The sequence below is a fragment of the Camelus dromedarius genome, chromosome 27, assembly GCF_036321535.1.
Source record: "Camelus dromedarius isolate mCamDro1 chromosome 27, mCamDro1.pat, whole genome shotgun sequence".
Classification (NCBI taxonomy): Eukaryota; Metazoa; Chordata; class Mammalia; order Artiodactyla; family Camelidae; genus Camelus; species Camelus dromedarius.
In genome coordinates, this window is record NC_087462.1 from 4,841,864 (window position 1) to 4,863,905 (window position 22,042).

The 22,042-nt window shown below is 57.5% G+C and overlaps 2 protein-coding genes across 4 annotated transcripts in view; one reads left to right on the forward strand and one right to left on the reverse strand.

The window, feature by feature from the left end:
- ARHGEF18 (Rho/Rac guanine nucleotide exchange factor 18) overlaps window positions 1–9,069 on the forward strand; it is a 79,642-nt gene extending 70,573 nt beyond the window's left edge. For 2 of the 3 annotated variants that reach the window (XM_064479818.1, XM_064479819.1), the window contains 9 exons: window positions 269–360; window positions 2,382–2,564; window positions 3,255–3,392; window positions 3,654–3,778; window positions 4,465–4,521; window positions 4,614–4,661; window positions 4,782–5,252; window positions 5,602–5,935; window positions 6,066–6,703. In XM_064479818.1, coding sequence (XP_064335888.1) covers window positions 269–360; window positions 2,382–2,564; window positions 3,255–3,392; window positions 3,654–3,778; window positions 4,465–4,521; window positions 4,614–4,661; window positions 4,782–5,252; window positions 5,602–5,935; window positions 6,066–6,499 — 1,882 coding nt within the window. In that variant the 3' untranslated portion in view covers window positions 6,500–6,703. The other variant, XM_064479820.1, reaches the window with a different exon arrangement.
- A 1,874-nt stretch (window positions 9,070–10,943) lies between these two features.
- PEX11G (peroxisomal biogenesis factor 11 gamma) lies at window positions 10,944–17,917 on the reverse strand. Its single transcript, XM_010978238.3, has 5 exons — window positions 17,817–17,917; window positions 16,308–16,493; window positions 14,826–15,004; window positions 12,142–12,204; window positions 10,944–11,520 (listed from the first exon to the last, which is right to left on the reverse strand). Exons 1-5 carry the CDS (start codon window positions 17,874–17,876, stop codon window positions 11,289–11,291), a joined length of 720 nt encoding a protein of 239 aa, XP_010976540.1. The 5' UTR covers window positions 17,877–17,917; the 3' UTR covers window positions 10,944–11,288.
- Window positions 17,918–22,042: the final 4,125 nt, after the last annotated feature.

A 22,042-nucleotide genomic window follows, 5' to 3' on the forward strand; every position in this document is an offset into this window, starting at 1 on the left:
AGGCCCCCAGGGAATGAACTGCCCCGAGTCTCCCCTCTCCAAGTTACAGCCAAGCCTGTAGAAGCCGTGGCCGGTGACGCCTGACACTTGGAGACTAGATGAACGCCGACAGCTGTGTTTCTCTCCTGCACCATTAACAAGCTAAATCTCTCACCACATCAGAGATGTTCTTTGCAGCCGGTTCCACAGATGATGAATGTCTCAGTGCCCATTTCAGAGGAAGCCTGTCCGTGGGGCACTCTTGCCCACCTGTCCCCTCTCCCTGCAGCTGTCCAGACGAGGAGGAGGGGCCCTTCAGCGAGGCCGAAGAGGAGCGGAAGATGGTCGAGGCCCGCGCCATGAGGCTGAGGGACTTCCAAGGTAAAGGTCAGGGGTGGTCCATCCGACCTCTAAGCCCATGACGTGTCCCTGGTCTGGTGACAAGGCCCACCAGTGGCGTTTCTGTTCTGTCTCATCGGGACTGGCCATGGAGCAAATCACCACCCAAGTGACCAGGACTTTGGCTGTGGTCTTTCGGTGTCCTGCAGCCCTGTGGGCTGTCCCGTGGGGCAGTGATCTTCCGGGGAGCATGTGGGTAAGGGAGAGTGGGGTGCTAGGGTTCCTGAGCCCCTTCCCGACACACACACTGCCCCTCCCTCCGTCTTCACCCAGGGGCACACTCGGCATGGGTGTCCCAGGTCACATGCGTCAGACCCCACAGGGCCCAGTAATAGCCTGGAACCCCCCTGGCTCCTTCTGGAGCCAAGCAGAACCAGCCCATCCCAGCTTTGTGACGAGCGACACCGGCTTCCTCTTCCACTTCGATTTTTTTTTTTCCAACTACATTATGGAGGTACAGTTCACATACCATACAGGTCACCCCGTTAAAGTGTGCCGTGCTGTGGCTGTAGCGTATATCACAAGGTTGCACAACCATCACCACAATCAGTTTTAGGCCTTTTGCATCACCCCCAATGAAACCCCATCCCTATTATCAGTCACTCCCGCGGCCTCCTCCCCCAGCCCCTGGGAAGCTCTGTTCCATAGTCTGTCCGTGAATTTACCTCTGACAGATATTGTGTATAAATGGGCTCGTTTGTCCTTTTGTGACTGGCTTATTTCACTGAGCATGATGTTGTAGCAGGTGTCAGGATCTCCTTCCTTTTTAAGGCTGCGTAATATTCCAGTGTGTGGATGGACCACATCATGCTTATCCATTCTCCTCCCCAGTTTTAACAGATAACTCTGAGACTTCAGCGAGGTCGTTGTCAAGAATAAGTCTCAGCACTTCGTGGTCTCAGTCAGCTTCCCTCTTCCCTCCCACTCAGTGTGATATTTATTTTTAAGTGAGGTAACATTTAAGCAATACATACATAAAAGTAGGTAGCATGTGTTTTATTTCTCTCTGTGAGACAGGAGGCAAGTTTAAGGAATAAAAATATTCAAAAGAAACCGGGGAGAACCCCACAGACCCTTGAAAGTATAATGCTAACGTAGCATTCGTTTCCTTCCATTCTAACTCTTTTATTTCTGCCAGCTGGTAATAAAATGATGTGCCCTGCATAGACAGCATCTCCATGGATGCCACAGAGTCATGCTGTCATATCTCTTCATCATCCATTCTCGACAAGATTCTTAGTGAATTAGAAAGAGATGTTTTCTTTATTGAGCTATCCCTTCCCATCTTGGATTAAAAGCCAGTCTCATATGTCACAATGGAATGTCAGGGACACTCCCACCAAAATCAGGAGCGAGGCAGGCCCCCCCGCCCCACCTTTATCATCTTCATCCTGGAAGTTCCAGCCAGAGTAATAATGGGATGTAAGACACCGTGATCGGGAAGGGGGATGGCAGAATTATGTTTTGCATGTGACATGATTATTCGCCTAGAAAATCCAGTCAAAGCAACTGGAGAACGATTAGAAGCAGCAAGAGAGTGCAGTCATTAAGCTGGACGTGGTGTACATATACTGCCATCATGGGAACTGGGGATTTGTGACAAAGTCTAGTAACACAAGTCACAGTCATGGCAGTGGGGGAAAAAATAAGGTGCAAAACCCAGAGACTTGTGAGAAAGAAGACTTTCAAGACTGGAAAAGTAAGTCTGAAAAGGCTCTCAATTTGTCCCAGACTAATAAAAACCAGCCTGTCATGGTCCTCCCCCACCCCCCTACCAATTATAAAAATTGATTTTTATAATTAAGGGAAACTGTGAGGAGACAGGGCCACACCCTCACCTGCCTCCTGGGAACATTGGACTAAGGGAACGGTCCACCTCGGGACGCGGCGTGGGCCAGCGGGGCCCCCGGAGGCCAGCCCTGCCCTGCGAGGCATCCTTACGCCAGCTCTGGGGGAGCCCATCCCAGAGAAGGCCGACCACCACCTTGGCCATCACTTTGCAGAGCGACTGAATGCGAAAGACCAGCAGATTGCCCAGAGCCTCGGCGAGAAGCAGCAGATCTACCTGGAGATGGCTGAGATGAGCAGCCTGGAGGACCTCGCCCCGTCGCGGCTCCTCTTTCGGGGAGGGGACCCCCCTGAGAACCTGAATGGAGAGAAGATTCTCAAGTCAGCCATGAGCCAGAGTAAGTCGGCCCGCCGGCCCCCGTGCTTCTGTTCTGCCTGGTGGGCTCCTCGGGGCGCCCCAGGCCGGGCACACGGCCCAGTGTGGCCCACACGCCACCCTGCCCAGCGCGCTTCTCTCTGGCTCTTTTCTGCTCAAGCGGAAGGTCCTTGTACACGGTCGGGTACGAGCCGTCACTGCAGACTTAAAGGTCCTTTCACATCACTCAGCCAGCACTCCCAGTGCCTGCCAAGTGCTGGGCCCGGGGTCTCACTTACTGAGATGGTTTCTCTTCTGTCTGAATAGTGGGTCTCTGATGCTACTACCCCCAGAAAAGCGTGCACACACACGTTTGGTGGGTCATTTCAGGGGCTCCCGGAGCCCGCAGCCACAGGAGGGCGCTGGCCTGTAAGCAGCTGGCTTCCCGAAGCAGCCAGGGTCCCCGTGGCGCACCAGGGAGCTTCCCCGCAGCTGCCAAAGGCCTGGAGCACCCCATCCACACGTGCTCAGCCTCTCCCGCAGCCGGGGTTGCTGGGCCCTGGGTGCAGCAAATGTGCGGGGAGACAGCAGTCAGGGGGGCCGAAGCCACACCAGGAGACTGTGAGGGGTGACTGGCACCTGGCACGGCCATGGCCCTGTGTCCTGGCACTGCCCTCTAAGGCTCACAGCAGGTCCACTGGGTCACTCAGCTCCCCTCTGTACCCTTTCGCAGTCGAGGACATCCAGAGCCTGATCTGCAGGCGGCTGGGCAGTGCCAACGGCCAGACAGAAGAGGTGGGCAGCTCCGCGGCCCCACCCTGGAGAGTTGAGACCTCTGGGGGCCATGACAGCACGAGCAGCCTGGGCAGGGGTGAGTGGGGCCACCCCTGATCGGCGCTGGGGCTTTGGGGACCAGTGGAAGGTTGGCAGCAGCAGGAGGGCATGCAGATTCGCAGAATGTCACCTCCGCTCAGCATCCTTGACAAAGGCCTGGGCATCTGCTGCTCAGTGTCCCTGTTGCTGCTACCCCTTGATCTCCTATAAACTCCTACCTGGGCTGGGCCAGGGTTGGGAGCAAGGACTCCGGCCCCACGGGGCTCGCAGCATCTCACACCCCTGACCTGGGTTTCAGATGGCAGTTTTAAGAAGAAGGTCTGCAGCAGCGACCCCGGCCCCCGAGACTGGCAGGGCCCCGTGCGCAGCCCGGACCCGAGGCTCAGCGACACCCCGGGGGCCCCCGAGGAGGCACCGCAGGCGGTACGCTGCCTCCTTGGCTACTCCTGAGCTCGGCACGGAGTAGGCCTGAGCCCTCTCAGTTACTGCTAGTGAGGGGGTGCAGCCTGTGCTCGGCTTGTCTCGTTTCTTTCTGTCTTGGGGCAAATAGCGACGGGCGCCACCCCGTTTTATGGTGAATGGTAGTTAATGTGCAGATCGACCTCCTGGCAGGTGACCCTTCCCTCCAGGCCCCGGGAAGGGCAGGGACGGGCCGGGAGGGGCGGGGCAGGAGGGGCCCAGGAGAGAGGCAGGGAGGGGTGGGCTCAGGGCAGCGGCTGTGGCCTCAGCAACAGATGAGAGGCCCTGTATGGGGGCCACCAGCTCTCGGTCTGCACAGGCGTCCTAGCGCCCACAGTGGCGACATCACGAGCTGCTCCCTCCCCTTGGACTCAGGAGGCCCGCTCTGACCAAGTGTCAGGGTCAGGGTCTGGCCACCTCTGAGGCCTGGGTCCCTCTAAGCCTCCTACACAGTGGGCCCACGCCAGCCCTGCTGCACCTCCCAGGGGCCACCCTGTGCCCTCATCTTCCAGACACCCAGACTGGCACAAGTCAGGTCACCAAGCAGGGCCTGTCCCATGCTAAGGGGACGTCTTACCGATAAGAAGCGGGCCCGACTCCAGCTGGATGGGTCCTTAGAAGCCCTTTGTGCATTGATGCTGTCTCCACAGGCGGAGGGACCTGGGACAGAGCCTGGCCCCCGGCTGCCTGCAGTCCTGGAGTCGGAGGTAAGCTCGGGCTGTGTGTCTGCCCAGGGCCGGCACGCCCACCCCACAGGGCTTCGTGCAGGGAGCCGGCGTCCCTCTCCCTCTCTCCACAGCTTGTCCAGCGGATCCAGACGCTGTCCCAGCTGCTCCTCGACCTCCAGGTACTGGGCCTCCGGGGAGCGTGATGAGCTGCACGTGCCCTTTTCCGGGTGGAGGTTGGGATCTGGGGACCACCAGGCTCTTCCCAAAGCCAGCCCCTCGCCGGTCCTCCCTTGCCCCAGGCGGTCATCGCCCAGCAGGACAGCTACGTGGAGATGCAGAGGGCCGCCATGCAGGAGCGCGAGAAGCAGTTCCGGCTGCAGTCCACGCGTGGGAACCTGCTGCTGGAGCAGGAGCGGCAGCGCAACTTCGAGAAGCAACGCGAGGAGCTGGCGGGCGTGCAGAAGCTGCAGGGCCAGCTGCGGCTGGAGCAGCAGCGCTGGGAGCGTGAGCGGGAGCGCCAGCGGCAGGAGCTGGACCTGGCCTCAGCCCGGCTGCAGCGGCGCGAGAGCGAGTCGCAGCAGCTGCAGGAGCGGCTGAGCCAGGAGCGCGACGAGCTGGAGCGGCAGCGCCAGGCCTACCAGCATGACCTGGAGCGGCTGCGCGAGGCCCAGCGCGCCGTGGAGCGGGAGCGCGAGCGCCTGGAGCTGCTGCGGCGGCTCAAGAAGCAGAACACGGTGCCCGGGGCGCTGCCGCCCGAGGCGCTGCCAGAGGTGAGCGCCAGCCCGCGTCCTGGGCAGGTGCGTACGCGCACGCGGGTGTGAGTTGTATGTGCATGTGAACGTGAATGTGACCGTGTACCTGTAAAAGCACATAAGAACATGTGTGCGTGCAGGTGCGAGTGTGTGTGTATTCGTCTGCATTTTGGGGACAAGCAGTTTGAGTGGCGGCTCCGTGCCAGATCAGACCCTCCCAGCTAAGCGGCAGGCCAGGTCCATCCATCTCCATCTACAAAGGCCCCACCCCAGCAAGGACCCCTGCAGGGCAAGGTTCCTTGTGGGGACCAGGCCGGCCTCCAGCAGGAACAACGGCACTGGAATGTGTCTTCTGTCACTCTTTCAGGCCCTGCCCCCAAGCCACACCCCCAGCTTCAACGGGGAGGGGCTGGAAGGGCCCGCAGCCCCGACCAAAGCTCCAGGGCCCCGCGTTAGCACCCTGCTGTCAGGCGCCGGGCCCGAGTTCGCTGAGCGCCCCGAGGTGGCCCGCAGGGACAGCGCCCCAGCCGAGGGCCGGCCGGCCAAGAGCGACGTGCCCATCCAGCTGCTCAGCGCCACCAACCAGATCCAGAGGCAGGCGGCTGTGCAGCAGCAGATCCCCACCAAGCTGGCCGCCTCCACCAAGGGCGGCAAGGACAAGGGCAGCAAGAGCCGGGGCTCCCAGCGCTGGGAGAGCTCAGGTGAGTCAGGGCCTCCTGCAGCGCCCCCCCCCCTTGGTGGGTGTCCGCCCGGCCCGGAGCCTCTGGAGGGACACCGGAAGGAGACCTGGAGGCAAGGCTGGTGATGGAGCTGAGGCTGCCTTCCACACAGGCCACGCCCCACGTGGACGTCTCTCATCTCAAGAAGGAAAACTGAAATATCAAACCCTGGCTCCTTTTCCTGCCTTGGCCCTCAAACCAGGATCAGGGACGAGGGAGCATCTTAGTGATTCAGGAAGGGCCCTTGGAAACCCCTGGGGAGTCCAGCACCACGGGCGGGAAGTGCATCACCACGGGCGGGAAGTCACAGCGACCCACGCCAGTGCTCCCCCGCTGAGCCCGCCCTGCGCCGGTCCAGCTGCCGCGGTTCTGCCAGTGTCCTCACTCCACGGAGGTACACTCGGCCCTCGCCCCAAAGCACCCTGCAGCACGTGGTGCCCCATAGGGAAGGCCCTGGGGAGCCTCCCTGGGATGCTCTGGGGAGCAGGGCCTGTGTCCCAGGACGCCTGGGCTGCAGGGTCAAGAGACCTCCCATCTAAAGGTTGAATGACCCCAGCAGCCTCTGTGGTCGGACAGGGGCTGTTCTCCCTGTTTTTGGTCACTGAATTTGGGGCTTAGTGTCTGAGTGGGACCCATCCCTGGGAACGGGCCCTGGGGGTGTGTTGAGGAGTGAGGGAAGTCCCTCGCCAAGGTGGTGGCCCCTCCTGGGCCAGGAGCCAGGCCCAGCACCCCAGGCTGCACTTCCTCCCTCCACCAGCCTCGTTTGACCTGAAGCAGCCGCTGCTTCTCAACAAGCTCATGGGCAGAGAGGAGAACACCTCTCGGAGCCGCCGCTCGCTGAGTCCCGTCCTGGCCTGTGCCACGCCCCCCCCAGGTGAGCCAGCACTCCCCCTCCCCCGCAGCAGGGCCACCCACAGGTCCTGGCAGCTGCTGACACCCATAGCCCCCTCTCTTTCTTGCAGACCCCTGCCTCCCAGCCCCAAGCCCGGCCCCTGCTGAGGTCCCCGCTGAGTACTCCCCCAAGGCCTGGGCGGCATCCCTGCCACCCGTAGCCCTGCCCTCCACACCACTTGACAAGGAAGAAGCCAGCAAGGAGGACGTCATCTTCTTCTAGGGGGCGTGGCCCGAGGTGCAGGCCCCTCCCTGTGCTGCCCTCCCACCGTGTTCTCTGGGACCCGCCCCACTGTCTCTCTCCCCTTCCCAAACAGGCCTCCATCCACGACCACCTGGCCAGGGCGTGGCAGGGCTGGTCTGAGTCTCTCTCTGTAGGATTAGCAGTGGTGCCTGGGCAACTTTGTAAACCTATTTTTTTTATACAAAAAGGAAAGTTTTTAATCGAAGATTGAACCAGAGCTAACCCAAGAGCTGTGAGTGCAGCACCCCGTTTGGGTAGGGGGGAGATCAACTGCAGGCTGTCCTTCCACGGGAGTGACCGGCGGTGGTGGGTCCGCGAGGAGCACGGTGACAGGCCAGGCCCGTGGCCTGAGGAGGTGCTGGCTCCGGGCTAGGCTCCACAGCTACCAGAAGGCACTGCTGGCGCCAGAAGGGCCTAGTGGTATCAGCTCTGTCCACAGAATCAGGCAGAGCTGCTTCCAAAGCAGAGGTCTGCATGTGTTCATGGTGGGCCTCCAGGCCAGGACGGGAGCCCGGACAAGGGGTGGCACACAGCGCCCCCAGGACGGAGGGCCACAGGGCAGGGCAGCTGGAGAGGTTGGCGGCGGTGTGCTCGGCAGGCTCTGTAGGTGCACAAGGTCGTCCTGGAAGGGCCTGACCGTCACTCATTTTTATTTGGTGGAGGTTTTTAAGACCTGCTGTTGTCAAACTTGGTGCTTTCCAGAGGCACCGCACCAAGGCGGCATGGTTCTGTGGGCGTCTTGGACACCAGGCACCCAGGAAGCCAAGACCAGAGCTTCAGCCAGGGCTGGCACACACCCAAGGGTCCCAGCCCAGGCGGAGGGGCCTGAGTCCCTGTGAGACAGGCCAGTTGTCCCAGGGCTGCCAGGGGGAGCCCCCAGGCTCATATCCCCAGCCAAGGGGCAGGTGCTGGGACCATGCAGAGCAGTGGGGTGAAACGCTAGAGCGATCACACGTGGCCTAGTCGGTGACTTTTGCCAGCGAGCGGACAGATGGCCACCTGGCAGGCACCTCCACGTCTAGTGAGCTGTCACAGCTCATGGTCAACTTCCCCTGGAGGAGGGCGAGGGCCACCAGTCCAGCCTCTCGGCCATAGGTGTTGGAGATGTTGTCACATGTCCAGGAACAGTCCAGCGGTGGCAAGAGGTCAGATTCCTGTTCCAGCTCTGGCCACACTCAAGCTTGGGTGCCGGGGGTGGGGGGTGTCCCAGCCTTCTCCTCTACCCCTGACTCCCCCATGGAACCCAGAGTCTTCTGAAGCCACGGAACTTCCCAAAGCACTGGTGGAAGACTGGGTCCTCGGTGGAGCAGGAGCCTGGGCCCAGCAGGGGTGAGGCGACACGGCCAGCTGGTGACAAGGAACTGGCAGCAGGTCCGGACCTCTCCCGAGCCCGGTAACTGCCCTGGCGTCTTCAGCTCCTCTGAGAACCTCCCCAGCCTCACCCTTGCCTGCGGGCCCGCAGCACCAGCAAGGAGCCAGGAGCAGCGTCGTCCCCCACGACACGAGCGAGCTCCTCCGTGCCACACCGACAGTCAGTGTTTGTGTTTTGTACTGAGACGCATTGGAGCACTTTAAAAAGTTGACTTTTAGTTCCCGTCCTATTGTGAAGAGGACATTCCTGGGCCATGCGGCCCCACCCACGGGCTCCATCTGACCCTCCGAGAGGATTCCTTGGGCGATAAGGAGTTCAAGGAGGTTTCTGACCAGTGCCAGCGGCTGGGCAGCACCGTGGGCACATCCCTCCCCGAACCGCAAGGTCACTCCTGGGTCGAGCCCAGTGTTATCTGTAAAGTTGGTGGTTGAGCAAATGTTCTGATTTCTGTGGGATCTGTGCACGTCTTTGTTAATTGTGACCACGATCTTAGTCCACCAGACAATTATTTCTACAATGATCGCAGCGTTTCCTCACTGCAGGGTATTTCAGAACCACTCTAGAACTTAAGACCTGATTCTAGCAATAAAAGTGTCTGAGATGAGCTGACCGGGGTGGCTGTTCTTTGGGGTTTAGTTTTAGGATAATCTGTCCAAACGTTGGTGCTGTAGTGGTGCATTCTGGCAGGGGCCCCCTCAGGCCCTCTGCTGCAGGAGGCCCCTGGGAAGGCCTGGTCACCAGGCTGGGATGTCCCGTCCCTCCTGGCTGGCCCCAGGACACCACAGCAGCCGCCTCAGCTGCTGTCACCTCTCCTGCTGAGGGCAGGCATCAGCCCCGTGCACCACTCCCCCTGCCTGGAGGCTGGGACACATACCAGGCAAGTGACACAGCCCCCCCAGCCCTGCTTGGCACCAGCTCAGACCAGTGATTAGATCAGCCGCACAGAGAGCCTAGGCCAGGCCGCCCCCTCTGGTTCTCTGCAAAGCCCCAGACAGTGATGGCATCTGGACATTCAAGGTTGGAGGCAGTGGCAGTGCCAAGGTGGCCTCGGTAGCCCCTAGCAGCCTCCCACATGAGGCCAAGGTGCAGAGAATGCCGCCGAGTCCTCCTGCCCTGGCTGGGTTCCCTCCCATTTAGGCCCATCCCTGTCGTCTTGGGATGTCAGCCTCCTCACAAGGTGCGGCCCTGCTGGCTTCCGGGCGCTCCGGGGCCGCCAGCTTCCCTGCTCATTGACGGAGCTGTTTGCCACAGGTGCGCTCCCCGCGTCCTGCTTAACAGCTGGAGATCCTTCACGGCCCAGTCCCTCGAACTGGCTTGCTTGCTTCACCCCAACCTGACGGCCAGCCCCGGGAAGGGCCCTGGGCAGGGGATGTGGCGCACTCCAGGCAGAGCCAGCCCCGGCTCCACCGCCCAGCCCTCCCGGCTGTGCCCAAGGCTGCGCCCGGCCCTACTGCCCAGGCCCGTGGGGACGCCAGCCTTTGGGGGTACCTGTGACACACCCAGCTGTTCACGTGGCTCCCTGATAAACACGCTGTCTTACAGGTGTTAACTCACTCAGTCTCCAGACAGGCAGGCAGGTGCTGCTCCGACCCCTACGCTAATCTTGCAGGTGCCCCTGGGCGCTGGGAGGGGGTCTCTGCTGAGGCAAAGCATGCCCCCCTTACAGGAGGGGAGAGGGAGGCTCGCCGGGCCCGGCGCCTCCAGAGGGCCCCCAGGTGGAAGGGCAGGGGGCTTCGGCCAGGGGTGTCTCCTGCACCCCGTGCCACCTGAGCAGCCCTCCATCCCAGCCATTCCGAGCCACGTCCCTTTATGAAAGAACAAAATGTGGCTGACACCACAGGAGACTTCGGGGGCTGTAAACGCTGCCATTGGTTGGCTCTTCGGGCGCCTGTGAGATGAGGGGGGGAGCCCAACGCCCCCGCCTTCCCGCCGGGGCCCAGACGCGGAGGTCACAGGAGTGAGGGGCGGGTGCGGGCCAGCCACCAGCCACCACCGCCGCCCGAGGCCACACACACGCAGCCTCCCAAACGTCAGACTGGAAAAGCAGCTTGTCCCGTCCCCGGGCGCTCCCCACGGGCAGGGAGACGGAGCCTCGGGCATCTCCACAGGCGCTGGGAGCCCACGAGATGCTCAGACCGGCCCCAAATGGCCACGGCAACCCTGGCAACTACCCTGACCCTGTAGCTGAGTGGGCGATGCTTCAGCCACGACACGCATTCCGAGATGCCCAGGGGCACAGACGGGGGCCTGGCCCGGCCCGGCAGAGGCGACATCCACGGCCGGGGTGCCTGAGCCCGCGAAGTGGGAGAGCTGCCCTCGGTGGGGTCAGCAGCGAGAGAATGTTCCAGAAGGTGGGCAAGGAGGTATGGCTTCCCACTGTAGCTCCATGAGGCACAGGGTTGCCCCACCGGGCCAGGGAGAAGTGTGAAGGACAGGCCGCAGGCGGCGGGGTGGGAGTTTAGGAATAAGCTCTGACACCTGGCTGGGCACCAGCACCACAGCATTTCATTGATTCTCATTTCAGCTTTCCTCACGCTGTCCCGGCCCCCCTGCTCGCCTCAGTTAGAATACAGGCCTCTGGCCTGCAGCAGCCTTTTCCCCTGCACGCCAGTCTCGGGGCCTTACCACTCTGCTCAGGAGAAGCCTCCCCCGCAGAGCTGGGTCTGGGGGACCTCGCCGGCACACCCTGCGCATCCTCGGCTGCATCTCCCCGCACCTGGCCTTGATTTGCTTGATTAGAGAACCGGCCCCCTCCCGGGTGATCACTGCTCCGCGGGGAGGGGCCCCCATCAGGGTTCTGGTTGTGTCTGAGGACTCCCCAGGCCGTGTCAGGAGGCGGCGTCAGCCTGGCCACTGGCCTGGACTGCCTGGTACACGCTGAGGAGGGAGGAGACGGTGCCCAGGAGGCCCACCAGCCACGGGGGGAAGCGGCCGGCCCACAGGACGCCCGGGGGCAGCCAGTGCACCGCGTTCGCCAGGTCAGCCAGGTTGCTCAGAAGAGCCAGCGCCTCCGACCGGATCTGGGCCTCCACGGTCCTCCGCTTGCCCCGAGGCCGCTGGCTGCGGGAGCAAAGAGGGGGGCTCAGGGAAGGCCAGGAGGCACCCAAGCCTAGCCGCAGGGGCAGGGTTGAGGAGTGCTGGGGAGTCGGGAGGGCTGGTGGGGTCTCTCAGGGGGACCATGTCGTGGTCACACCCGCCAGAGGGAGCCCACGGCGTGAACAGAGCACAGCCCGGCGTGGGGTCTCAGGTCTACACCTCCGTCCTCCCAAACCTCCAGAGTTGGGCAGGGAAGTGGGCAAGTTCTGGGCATACGCCAGGCTGGGACCTACCCCATGTTCCTTCCTGACCCTGGTCCTCAGGAAACTGGCTCCATCCCCCATCTTCCTCCCTGATGGGGGGGTGGCTGGGAAGGCTCAGCCCTGGAGTCCTGGCTCTGCCACCTCCTGTCTACGGGGCCTCAAGTAAGCCTCAGTTTCCCCAGCTGTAAAAGTGCCACCATCCACCTGGAGGCTGCAGGGAGGCCCCATGACCTGGCCCACATCACACCCCAGCACGGGGCCTGTGCAGGGCAGGGCTGACCACTGGTGACTGAGCACCTCCCTGGCTGGGGAAAGCCAGGGGGGACCCCAGACTGCGGGAGGAAGTCAGCCTTTCTCCTGGGCGAAACCCCGGGCATCGTACCTGGTGAAGGCCGCCGGGGGGCTCCTCAGCCTCTGTCTCAGCTTCAGGACCATCCACAAGGACCTGCAACACCACAGAGGCTGGGGCAGGAGCGGCAGGGGAGGCTCGTCCCTAACGCAGACCCCCACCTGCCCACGTCGTAGGTTCGGGAGTGTCCAGTGCTTCTGACACGGCCAACCAGGCCCCAGCCCACCTCTGCGAACTACTGGCCCGGGACCACGGCTCAAAGGAACATCGTGCCACACGGGGTGTCTACGGCCCTGCTGGGAGGCCGCCCCTCTAGACGAGGCTGATTCCCCTCCCTGCACCCTGGCTGGCTCACCTGGTAAATGTGGACCAGAGGAGCACCGTGGCTGTCCCCTCCCCCTGACACAACCAACCTGTCTGAGGTGAGTCGGAACAACCTTCTGGACCCTGAGGGCTGGTGTGTGAGACTGAGGAAGTGGCCGCCAGGAGGGCGTCCTCCAGTGCTCCCTGGGGACTCTGGCCCTGCACGATGTCCACCCAGGCTGCTCCGCCCCGCCCTTGCACCCTGCACCATGGGCTGTGGGGAGTGTCGGTGAGGGAACATGCCCAGTCCTGCCCAGTGGAGGGCTGACCCCAGCCAGACTTCCTGACTGGGAGGTCCAGGACCTGGTCCCATCTCCCCAGCCACTGTGTGCCCATCCAGGTGACATGTCCTGAGGGCAGGGGACACAGGGCAGCACCACTTGGGGAACTTAGAGCAAAATGCTGACTCCCAGGCCCCCAGGCCCAAAGAATCAGAACCTCTGGGTGCCTGAGCCTGGTATCTGCCTGTCAACACCCTCCCAGGTGACCGACTCTCTAGCACCCTGGGGTCTTAAGGACCCCTGGTCGTTGGTGAGTACACACCAAATGCTCCCCAACCCCCACACCCGTGGCCGTGCCACACACAGAGAAATGATGGGAAAACTAGATGCTCTAAAAATGAACGGAAGAATAGAGCACAGAGGATTTCAGGGCGGTGAAAATACTCTGTGTGGCACTTGTCCGGTGGGTATGTGTCATTATACACTTGTCCAAACCCAGAGAATGTACAACACCAAGACTGAACTCGAACGTCAGCCACGGACCTGGGCTGATTATGCTGTAATAAATGTAGCCCTCCGGTGCCAGGTTGACAGTGGGGGAGGCCGTGCAGGGCTGGGGGTATGTGGGAACTCTTACTTTCCACTCAGTTTTGCTGGGAACCTAAAACTGCTCTAGAAAAACAAAGTCCATTTGAGAAAAAAAATGAATGGAACTAAGGCTGCCCCTAAAGCAGGAACGGGAAGTCTCTTGGAGCCGAGGGCACAAGGCGCACGGAGGAGAGGCCCTGAGCCGGGGCCCCCAGGGAGCTGAGCCCCAGGGCGTCCGGAGCACGGCCCACGGACCACCGGAGGCCCCGAGCATGCACATGGACACCGTGACTGTGAGGGGAGCGGGCCTCAAGGGGGAGCCGTGTCAGGGAAGCAAGGAGAGCAGAGGTAAGTAAAACTGAGTCAGCAGTGTGAGCTCAAAGGCTTGGAGGACTCACTGAAGCGTAAAGAGTGGGCAGCTCTGGGCTGGATGACGGGGTGAGCTGAACAAAACCCAAAGTGAAAGATTCATTGGCATTCAAGTAGCAGCAGACACAGGCACTGCCAAGCACCCCAGGGTCCGAGGCCGCCCCTCTTCCCCTCACGGATATGAGAGCCCTTTACTGCCCTGAACTCGGGCCCTGGAGGCACTGCTTCGCCTCTGCTTTCTGGGGCAGGAGACTCTGAACAAAGCCACCCAGAAAATCTGTCGAGGGGAAGATGTTTGGGAGGAAACCATTATTAGAAACCTTATGGGGTTTTTGGAAGCACAGAGCCAGTTTAGAAACTCCTGGCTGTTTTATCTGAGGTTTGCTGATGACAACGCAAGCAGGACTTGGGGACCCGGGTGAAGGCAGCTACGTGAGCTACTTCTGTCCAGGCTCCAGAGTTCTTTTTCCTGGGTCCTGTGGGCACAGTCACGCCCCGGCCCCCAAAAGATGTACGGACTTCCTAGTCCCTGGCACCGGTGATCTGTTCCCTGGCACGGCAAAAAGGACTCTTTGCAGATGGGACTGAGCTCAGGGGCTGGAGATGGGAGATGATAACGGGGGGGCCCAATCTAGTGTCACCTCAAGGGTCCTCATAAAAGGGAGGCAGGAGGCTCAAAGTCAGAGATGTGGCAACAGAAGCAGAGGCTGCACCAGAAACTGACACAACATTGTAAACTGACTATACTGCAATTAAAAGAAAAAAGATTTTTTTAAAGTAAAAAAAAAAAATAAGCAGCAGCAGAGGCTGGAGCAGTGCACTTCAAGAATGGAGGAACGGGCCACCAGCCGAGGAATGCGGGCCGCCTCTAGAAGCTGGAAAAGGCCAGGGACAGAGGTCCCTGGGAACCTCCAGAAGGAACACAGCCCTGCCGACACCTTGATTTTTAGCCCAGCGAGACCCATGTAGGACTTCTGACCTTCAGAACTGTTAGGATGATCTGTTTGTGTTGCTTAAAGCCACCAAGTTTGCGGTAATCTGTTTCAGCAGCAACAGGGGACAGATACAGCGAGGTGGTGACAGAAAGAGGAGAGGCAGGAGAGGAGAGACCCCTCCGCCTCCAGCCTGTCTGCCCGGCTGCCCAGGGGCCTGCCTGCGGGCAGCGACACCACTTACCTAGCAATCCCCAGGAGCAGGGAGAGGCCCCAGAAGGCTGTGCTCAGTGTCCACCACCAGGCAGAGTCCACGTGGAGGATTTTGGCATCAGAAGCCCAGGCGATGTGCTCACAGGGGTAGTAGAGCTGGTCAGCCAGGTTTCCCAGGACAGACACACAGCGCACAAAGATGTCCTCTTCCTGCAGGACCGGGAGAGAAGGGGCGGGGGGGTGGGCCTGGGGTCAGACCTACCCACTGCCCATTTTAGGGGCCCAGGCCATGCCAGGTGGCAGTCACAGGGCACTGTCCAAGCCTGGCAGGCCGGCCCATGGCTGGCCCTGCAGGAGAAGGCTCGATTTCTGCCTCCCAGCTGTATGGTCAACACTGCCCAGTGGAGCAGTGGGTCTCAATTCAGCCACACAGTGGAATCCCTGGGGGGCTTCAAAAATCCCACACCACAATTTTTTTAAGTTCCCAGACGATTCCCACGTAGGACAACTTGGGATGCCCTGCATCAGAGCCTTCCTACCCCGAAGGCTGCCAGTTCTTGTTCTTGTTCTGGTGAGGGATATCCCAGATGCAAAGGGCCCTCCACCCACTGCCTGGAGACTCAGGGGAGCCCTCACAGAGGAGGTGGGGGGCAGTCCTCCGGGGATTCACCACAAGCACACTCTAATCAAAGAGGAGGCTGGAGAGATGGGCGTCAAAACAGGTCCAGGGAAACACATGAGACTTGGGATGATCAGGCCACAGGCTCTGGGGCTGGATAGGGGAGCATCTGAGTAAGGGGCTCAGAGCGGAGACCCAGGAGAGCAGGGGGAACAGGCAGGGCAGCCCAGGAATGGGCATGACTTGGCCAGGCTGGCCCTGGGCAGCTTCTCAGCCCACCCCCTGGGGGGAACAAGCTTGTCCCCAGGGGAGGAGCACTGCTCTAGACCTACCAGAACTCCTGTGGAAGGATGCGGTGCAGTTGTAACAGCAAAATATTGTAATCTCCCAAGTCAACAGGGAGCGGTTAAATACATCACCATCTGGCCATATGGCAGAGTACTATGTGGTCATAAAGAAGAAAAAAGCTCCTTTTGGACTGACGTGGGATGACCTCCAAGTCGTAGTGTTAAGTGAAAAAAGCGAGTGGCAGAACAGTGTAAATGACACACAACTATTTACGTCAACAATGTGTATTTGCCCGTGAAGTTACAGATCTCATGAAAAAAACACGGGAAGCTGACAACAGTGGCTGCCTCTGAGGAGGAAAACTGAGGGCTGGGGGATCAGGAAAGAGAGAGATTTTTTAAGTACACAGTTTTTTGGAATGTGCAAACCTACTAGCTATTTTTTTTAATTTAAATTGAAATGAGAACATTTGATTGTCTCAAAAAACAAGTGAAACTGAAAACAATAATAAACCGCCCCTGCAGTTGCTTTTATAAAGACAAGTCCATAAGGCACTGGCTTCCCGGGGTCTGCACCCCCTCCCTACGGCCCCACGCACCCCATTACCTCTGTCCCCAGGCCGTACTGCTTAGTGTAGACAAACATGGCCGCATCATCAAAGAGTCGCAGGATGGTCCTGCAATGGCTGAATTGGGAAGACAGTGCCAGCAGGCGCGTCCCCACTTCTGACCTGGCAGATTGTTCCACCAGGATCCCGCCCACCAGCTGGCAGCAGTACCCCAGCGTTCGGATCTGTGGGAAACCAGAGGCAGTCAGTGTGGCCCTGATCACCCCTGACCTGGCCGTGGGCCCCGTGGGATCGAGTGGGAGGAAGAGTCTAAATCAACAAACTTCCAGTAAAAGCCAAAAGTTTCAAAAGATATTTGTAGGTGGGACAAGTGGAGAAACATATCATTGTCCAAAAGGCATTGCGGAGACTAATGGGACTGCTGGCTCATGTCACCAAGGGGCACAGCCTTTGGAGACCAAGGTAATGGGGACAAGAAAAAGAAAACCCCATTTGCCACCTCCTGGATCTTTTTCCCAACAGTCAGGAGGACTAGGTGGAAATGTATATTTGCATCTATCTGGCTGGACCAAAGCCCGTGGCTGGGCTGGGGGGTGGGGAAGTGAGTGGGCATCAACCAAGTGGACAAAAGGATAATCTGCTTGTATTACTTTTGTGAGAAGGAACTCACTACTCACTGGGGGGTTAGGGGCACTGTGAACTACGTTTATTTATTTCATCTGCTTTTCAGAAGCTGCTCTTCCCTGTTGTTTTATATATTATTTTTACTTGTAATTGCTCTCCAGAGCCTTTGGAATAGCAAAATGCTGCAACTTAAATGTCCGGCTTGGGGGGATTTGTTAAAACCTGAATGCCCAATCACAGTGGATTTGGTTGGATCTAAATGCCCAGCCACTGATACGTTCCCTGATACAGCCTGAATGCCTACCTGTAAGAGACCGATTGGGACAAGCCCACAGTCTGACCTCAGAAGCCTGGAAGGAACAACCTAAATGCCCAGCCAGTGGAGATGGTGGTCAGAACTTAAACATCCAGCTGTAGGGGAAGCCCTGCAAAATCTTAAATCCCCATATGATAACTGTTTCAGATAACCCAGGGACTAACTACAGAGGCCCAGTCAGATCTTAAATATCCAACCATGAAGCTGTTTGGCATGGAAACAGCTTGAAGTGGTTGAAGTGGCCGGAACAACCTAAGTGCCCAGTTTGGTCAGAACCCAAATGTCCAGCCATAGGGGGAGCCCTGCAGCACCCTAAGTCCTCCCATGACATTGTTTGGAACTCCCAACGGCCAATTTCAGTGATCCAGTCGGATCCCAAATGTGCAAACATGAGGATCTGGTTGTACGGTAAACGTTCAGTCGCACTGGGTTGGCCGGAACAATCTAAATGTCCACCGCTCGGGGACAGGGTTGGAGCCCAGCTCGGTCAGGGCCTCTGCCAGGGGGGGATCCTGAGTGACCCCGCTCCCTCTCTGGCCTCAGTTTCCCGGTCTCTGAGCTCCGGCCCGACTCCGGGACCTCTGGCCGCGCTGCACCCCAGCCTCACCAGGCGGTCCCGGCCCCTGTACGACTCCAGCGCCGACGCCAGACCGCTCAGGGCTGCCATGGCGACTCCGCCGTGACGTCCCCGCGACTTCGGCGCGCCGCGCCAGGGGGAGGGCCCCGCGAGAGGCCACGCCCCCCCCCGGGAACGTTGTGCGCAGGCGCGGCCGCGACCCTTTGTCCCGCAACCAGCCCTTTGTCTGCCGCATGGAGGGACAGGGTGTGCAGCTGTGGCGCCGCCACGTGTGCGCACCCCCGCTCCTTTGCACCCAGGAGGGCCCCGGGAGCTCGCAGCCTTCTGCCCCGCACTGGCTCGTCCTTTCAGAGTTAACCAGCTATCCACCAAAAAAATACATATTCCAAGCAAAAGCGCACCAGCCTGTTTACTGCGGTCCAAGAAGGGAAGCTTCTTTGTAATTTTTTTTCATCACCTTTCTGTATTGTCTGCTTGTCAATAGTGAGCACGTATGGCTGCTGTGATACCGTGTAAGGCATTATTAGAAAATTAAGGAAACGCATAGAATCCTTCTAGAAGAATAGGCAACAATCTGGTAACTGGAATTGCACCGGAAAGGATAACTGGGTGGCTGGTGTCGACTAGAATAAGAACGCACACCGTGAGCTGTGAGTTTCCCCTTTATTTGGGGGCTTTCTGAGGACTGTAACCGAGACTGCCCCTGGGGTAGTTCTGCCCGGAAGAAGTGGAGGGAAGGGATACATGGGATTTGGTACGAGGGTATGTGTAATCAAGCACACATCTCAATAGAAGGTTGCTGCTAGTCAGGAGGAGCAGATATCATAGTTAATGATTTTAGTGCTTTTCTTCAGTATGGAAAGATGTAAGAATCCAGGCTCATAGAAAATTTTTCCTGAAAGTATCTAACTGAAAGGCCTGTTCTGCCAGTTTTCCCAGAGCACAGAGAGCCTCATGCCTGATCTCCACCCTGAACTCCTTTCAGGGTGTGCTGAAGACCGGCGACTGCAGTGGCCAGTGACTCAATCCTTGTTGAGGCGGATGGCGGGCGACATTCTTTAGCTGTCACTGGGCAGAGATTAAAGTTCACCTTCGTACCATTTTGTAGCTCTTGAATTTTATGCACTGCAGATTACATATGCTGTCCTATTTTTCCTGAGGTTAAAATGATAAATAGGGGTCAGGGAAAGATAAGCAGGTTTACCAATAGGCAGACACAAAAATGCATATTTTACAAGGTGTGAAGTTGTACCTGACCGTGGTTTTGTTCTGCATTTCCCTAATGGCTAATGATGTTGACTGATTCCCTTTTATTAAACATTTTCTCTTTATTTCAATTCCTATTACTCTGCCAGCCTCACTCACTCCTTTCCAACCACATTGCCTTCCTCCTGTTTCTTGAACTTACAGCCCGCACCTGCCTCAGGACCTTTGCATATGCTGCTGTTCCCTCTGCCTGGAAGGCTGTCCCTCACCTCCTCCTCGTGTTTACTCAAATGTCCTCTTCTCATAGGACCTCCGCATCACACCCTCCTCAGCAATTCCTACCCACATTTCTTGCTGCTTTATTTTTTTTTTTTTAGCTTGTTACACTAACGTAACTGTATATTTTGCTTCTTTACCTAGTCGTCTGGTTATTTGTCTAGTTACCTGGTTATTTGTCTCTCCTTGACAGAATGTGAACTCCACTAGGGCATGGATTTTGATCTGTCTCGGTCACAGCTACATCCCCACAGCCTAGCACAAAATAGGTTCTCAGTAAGTGGTGTTGCTTGTGGGGCTCAGCATCCTGTCCAAAGCTCTCTGTTCATGCTCCATCCACACTGTCCTGGGAGACCTGGTCCTTGCTCACGATTTCCCTAGCCACCTCTTTGCTGGCCTCTTCCCACTCTCTCTCCAGTCCTTCCCTGTGTCCTGCTGCCACCTGTCCCCTGGACATTTCCCCTGCGAATCCCACAAGCCCCCTCGCACTCAGCAAGCCCCAGACTGATGTCAGCATCACTCCCCAAACGTCTGGCTCTTCCATGCCCCCATCTCAGGGCTGCCCCACCTATCACCCAGCACCATCATGCTCACCTCTTTCCCTCCACAAGCCCCTCCCATGTCCCAACAGTCACCAAAACACCCCTTGAACCCAGCCACTTCTTCCCAGCCCACAGCTCCCTCCATAGGCAACCCCCATTCTCTCTCTCTCCTAGACCCCAAGCCCTCCATCCCAAGGCCTGCCTTCCCCATTATATCCCAAGAGACTCTTTAACCCTCACATCGGTTGGAGGGTAATAGCTCAGAGGTAGAGTGAATGCTTAGCATGCAGGAGGTCCTGGGTTCCATCCCCAGTACCTCCATTAAAAATCAATCAATTAATTAAAATAAACCTAATTACCTCCTCCCAAAAATAAGGAAAACCCTCACATCTGACCACAGCCCTCCTTGCTTAAGACCTGGGTGCAGGGGTCTGTGCGCCCCCCCCCCACCCCTACCAATTGGAGATACTGTTTCATCAGCAGAAAAATGTCCGAGCCCAGCCTGAGGCCTGCAGAGGGAAGGGAGCCTCAGGCTGCAGAGCTGCCGCTGCACAAGTGCCTGGATCCCTTCTTGAGCCTGTGCTGTCCCCATTGGTCTTGTAACAGCACGATGCATTTCTCTGCGTGCCTGTGGTGTGCCAGGCCCCATGCTAGGCACCAGGGAGACAGCAGTGAGCCTGGCGGGCCCGGCCCGGCCCTCCAAGCACCCTCCAGCGTCTGGTTAGGGCCGAGCTTGACCTTTGAGAAAGAGACAGGAGCTGGCCCGGCATCCACAGCTAGGCGCTGGTGTTCTCCCGCTGGACAGAAATAATTTCACAAAACGCCAGAGTCAGACAAGGTCGCTCTGTGACCGTGGTGGACTAAGACAAAACAAGCCCACTCCGTCATCCCGTCTGAACGCAGACAAAACACAAATGTTTTCCACACCACAACAGCGACCAGACATGGCCTGTCCTGGCTGATCGGAGTGACTCCTATGTCATCACCAATCAGCACTTTCGTCTTGCTTCATTCCTTAGACCTCTGTATCAAATAATTCAGCTTCTCTGTAACAGCGTTACCTACCCCTCCGTGCTTCCTGACAGCATCTGGGAGCCCCCAGATCCTCCTTTCCCCAACAGGCAGGGAAAATATCTATTTGCCTCAACCTGGCTGGGCTGAAGCCCTCAGCTGGGCCCTGGGCTGGGGAGCAGGTGATGGAACCTCAACCCAGCAGACAAAACAACAGTTGACTTGAATTTAGTAAAAAGGAATCCACTCAGTACCTAAGTCCTGGGGCTCCAATTCAAAGTGCAGGGACCACCCCAATGCTCACAGCAGCACTACTTACAACAGCCAGGACATGGAAGCAACCTAAATGTCCACTGACAGATGACTGGATAAAGAAGATGTGGTGTACATATATACAGTGGAATACTCAGCCATAAAAAAGAATAAAATAATGCCATTTGCTGCAACATGGATGAAACTGGAGATCGTCATTCCAAGTGAAGTCAGCCAGAAAGAGAAAGACAAATAACATATGATATCACTCATACGTGGAATCTAAAAAAAAATGACACAAATGAACTTACTTATAAAACACAGGCTCACAGGCAAGGAAAACAAACTTATGGTTACCAGGGGGGAAAGTGGGCGGGAAGCGATATACTGGAAGTTCTAGATTTGCAGATACTACTCTATATAAAATACATAAACAAGAAGTTTCTACTGTATAGCACAGGGAACTATAACCAATATCTTGTAATAACCTATAAGGAAAGAATATGAAAACGAATCTATGTATGTCTATGTATGACTGAAACATTATGCTGTACACCAGAAATTGGCATAACACTGTAACTGAATATATACGTCAATAAATATATATATATAACAAGGTAAAGAAATTGCTTTTTCCTTTAAATTTTTTTTTTGTATTGTAAAATACACATAACATAAAACTGACCATTTTAATCACCTTTAAGTGTTCGGTTTAGTGGCATTAAGTACATCTCCATTTTTAAAAAATGTTTATTTTTTATTGAATTATAGTTGGTTTACAAGGATGTGCTAATTTCTGATGTACAGCATAGTGATTGTTATACATATATATATATATATATATATATTCCTTTTCATATTCTTTTTCCTTATAGGTTATTACAAGGTGTTGTATATAGTTCCCCGTGCTATACAGAAGAACCTTGTTGTTTATCTATTTTATATACAGTAGTGTGTGTCTAAAAATCC

Excerpts from the sequence above, each read along its gene's own strand:
- PEX11G (XM_010978238.3), bottom strand. The coding sequence starts at position 17,876 with ATGGCAGCCCTGAGCGGTCTGGCGTCGGCGCTGGAGTCGTACAGGGGC. Across the intron at positions 16,494-17,816 it reads ACAGGGGCCGGGACCGCCTG|ATCCGAACGCTGGGGTACTG; the intron begins GTGAGGCTGGGG and ends GGTTTCCCACAG. Across the intron at positions 11,521-12,141 it reads CCCCCGGCGGCCTTCACCAG|CCAGCGGCCTCGGGGCAAGC; the intron begins GTACGATGCCCG and ends TTGCTCCCGCAG.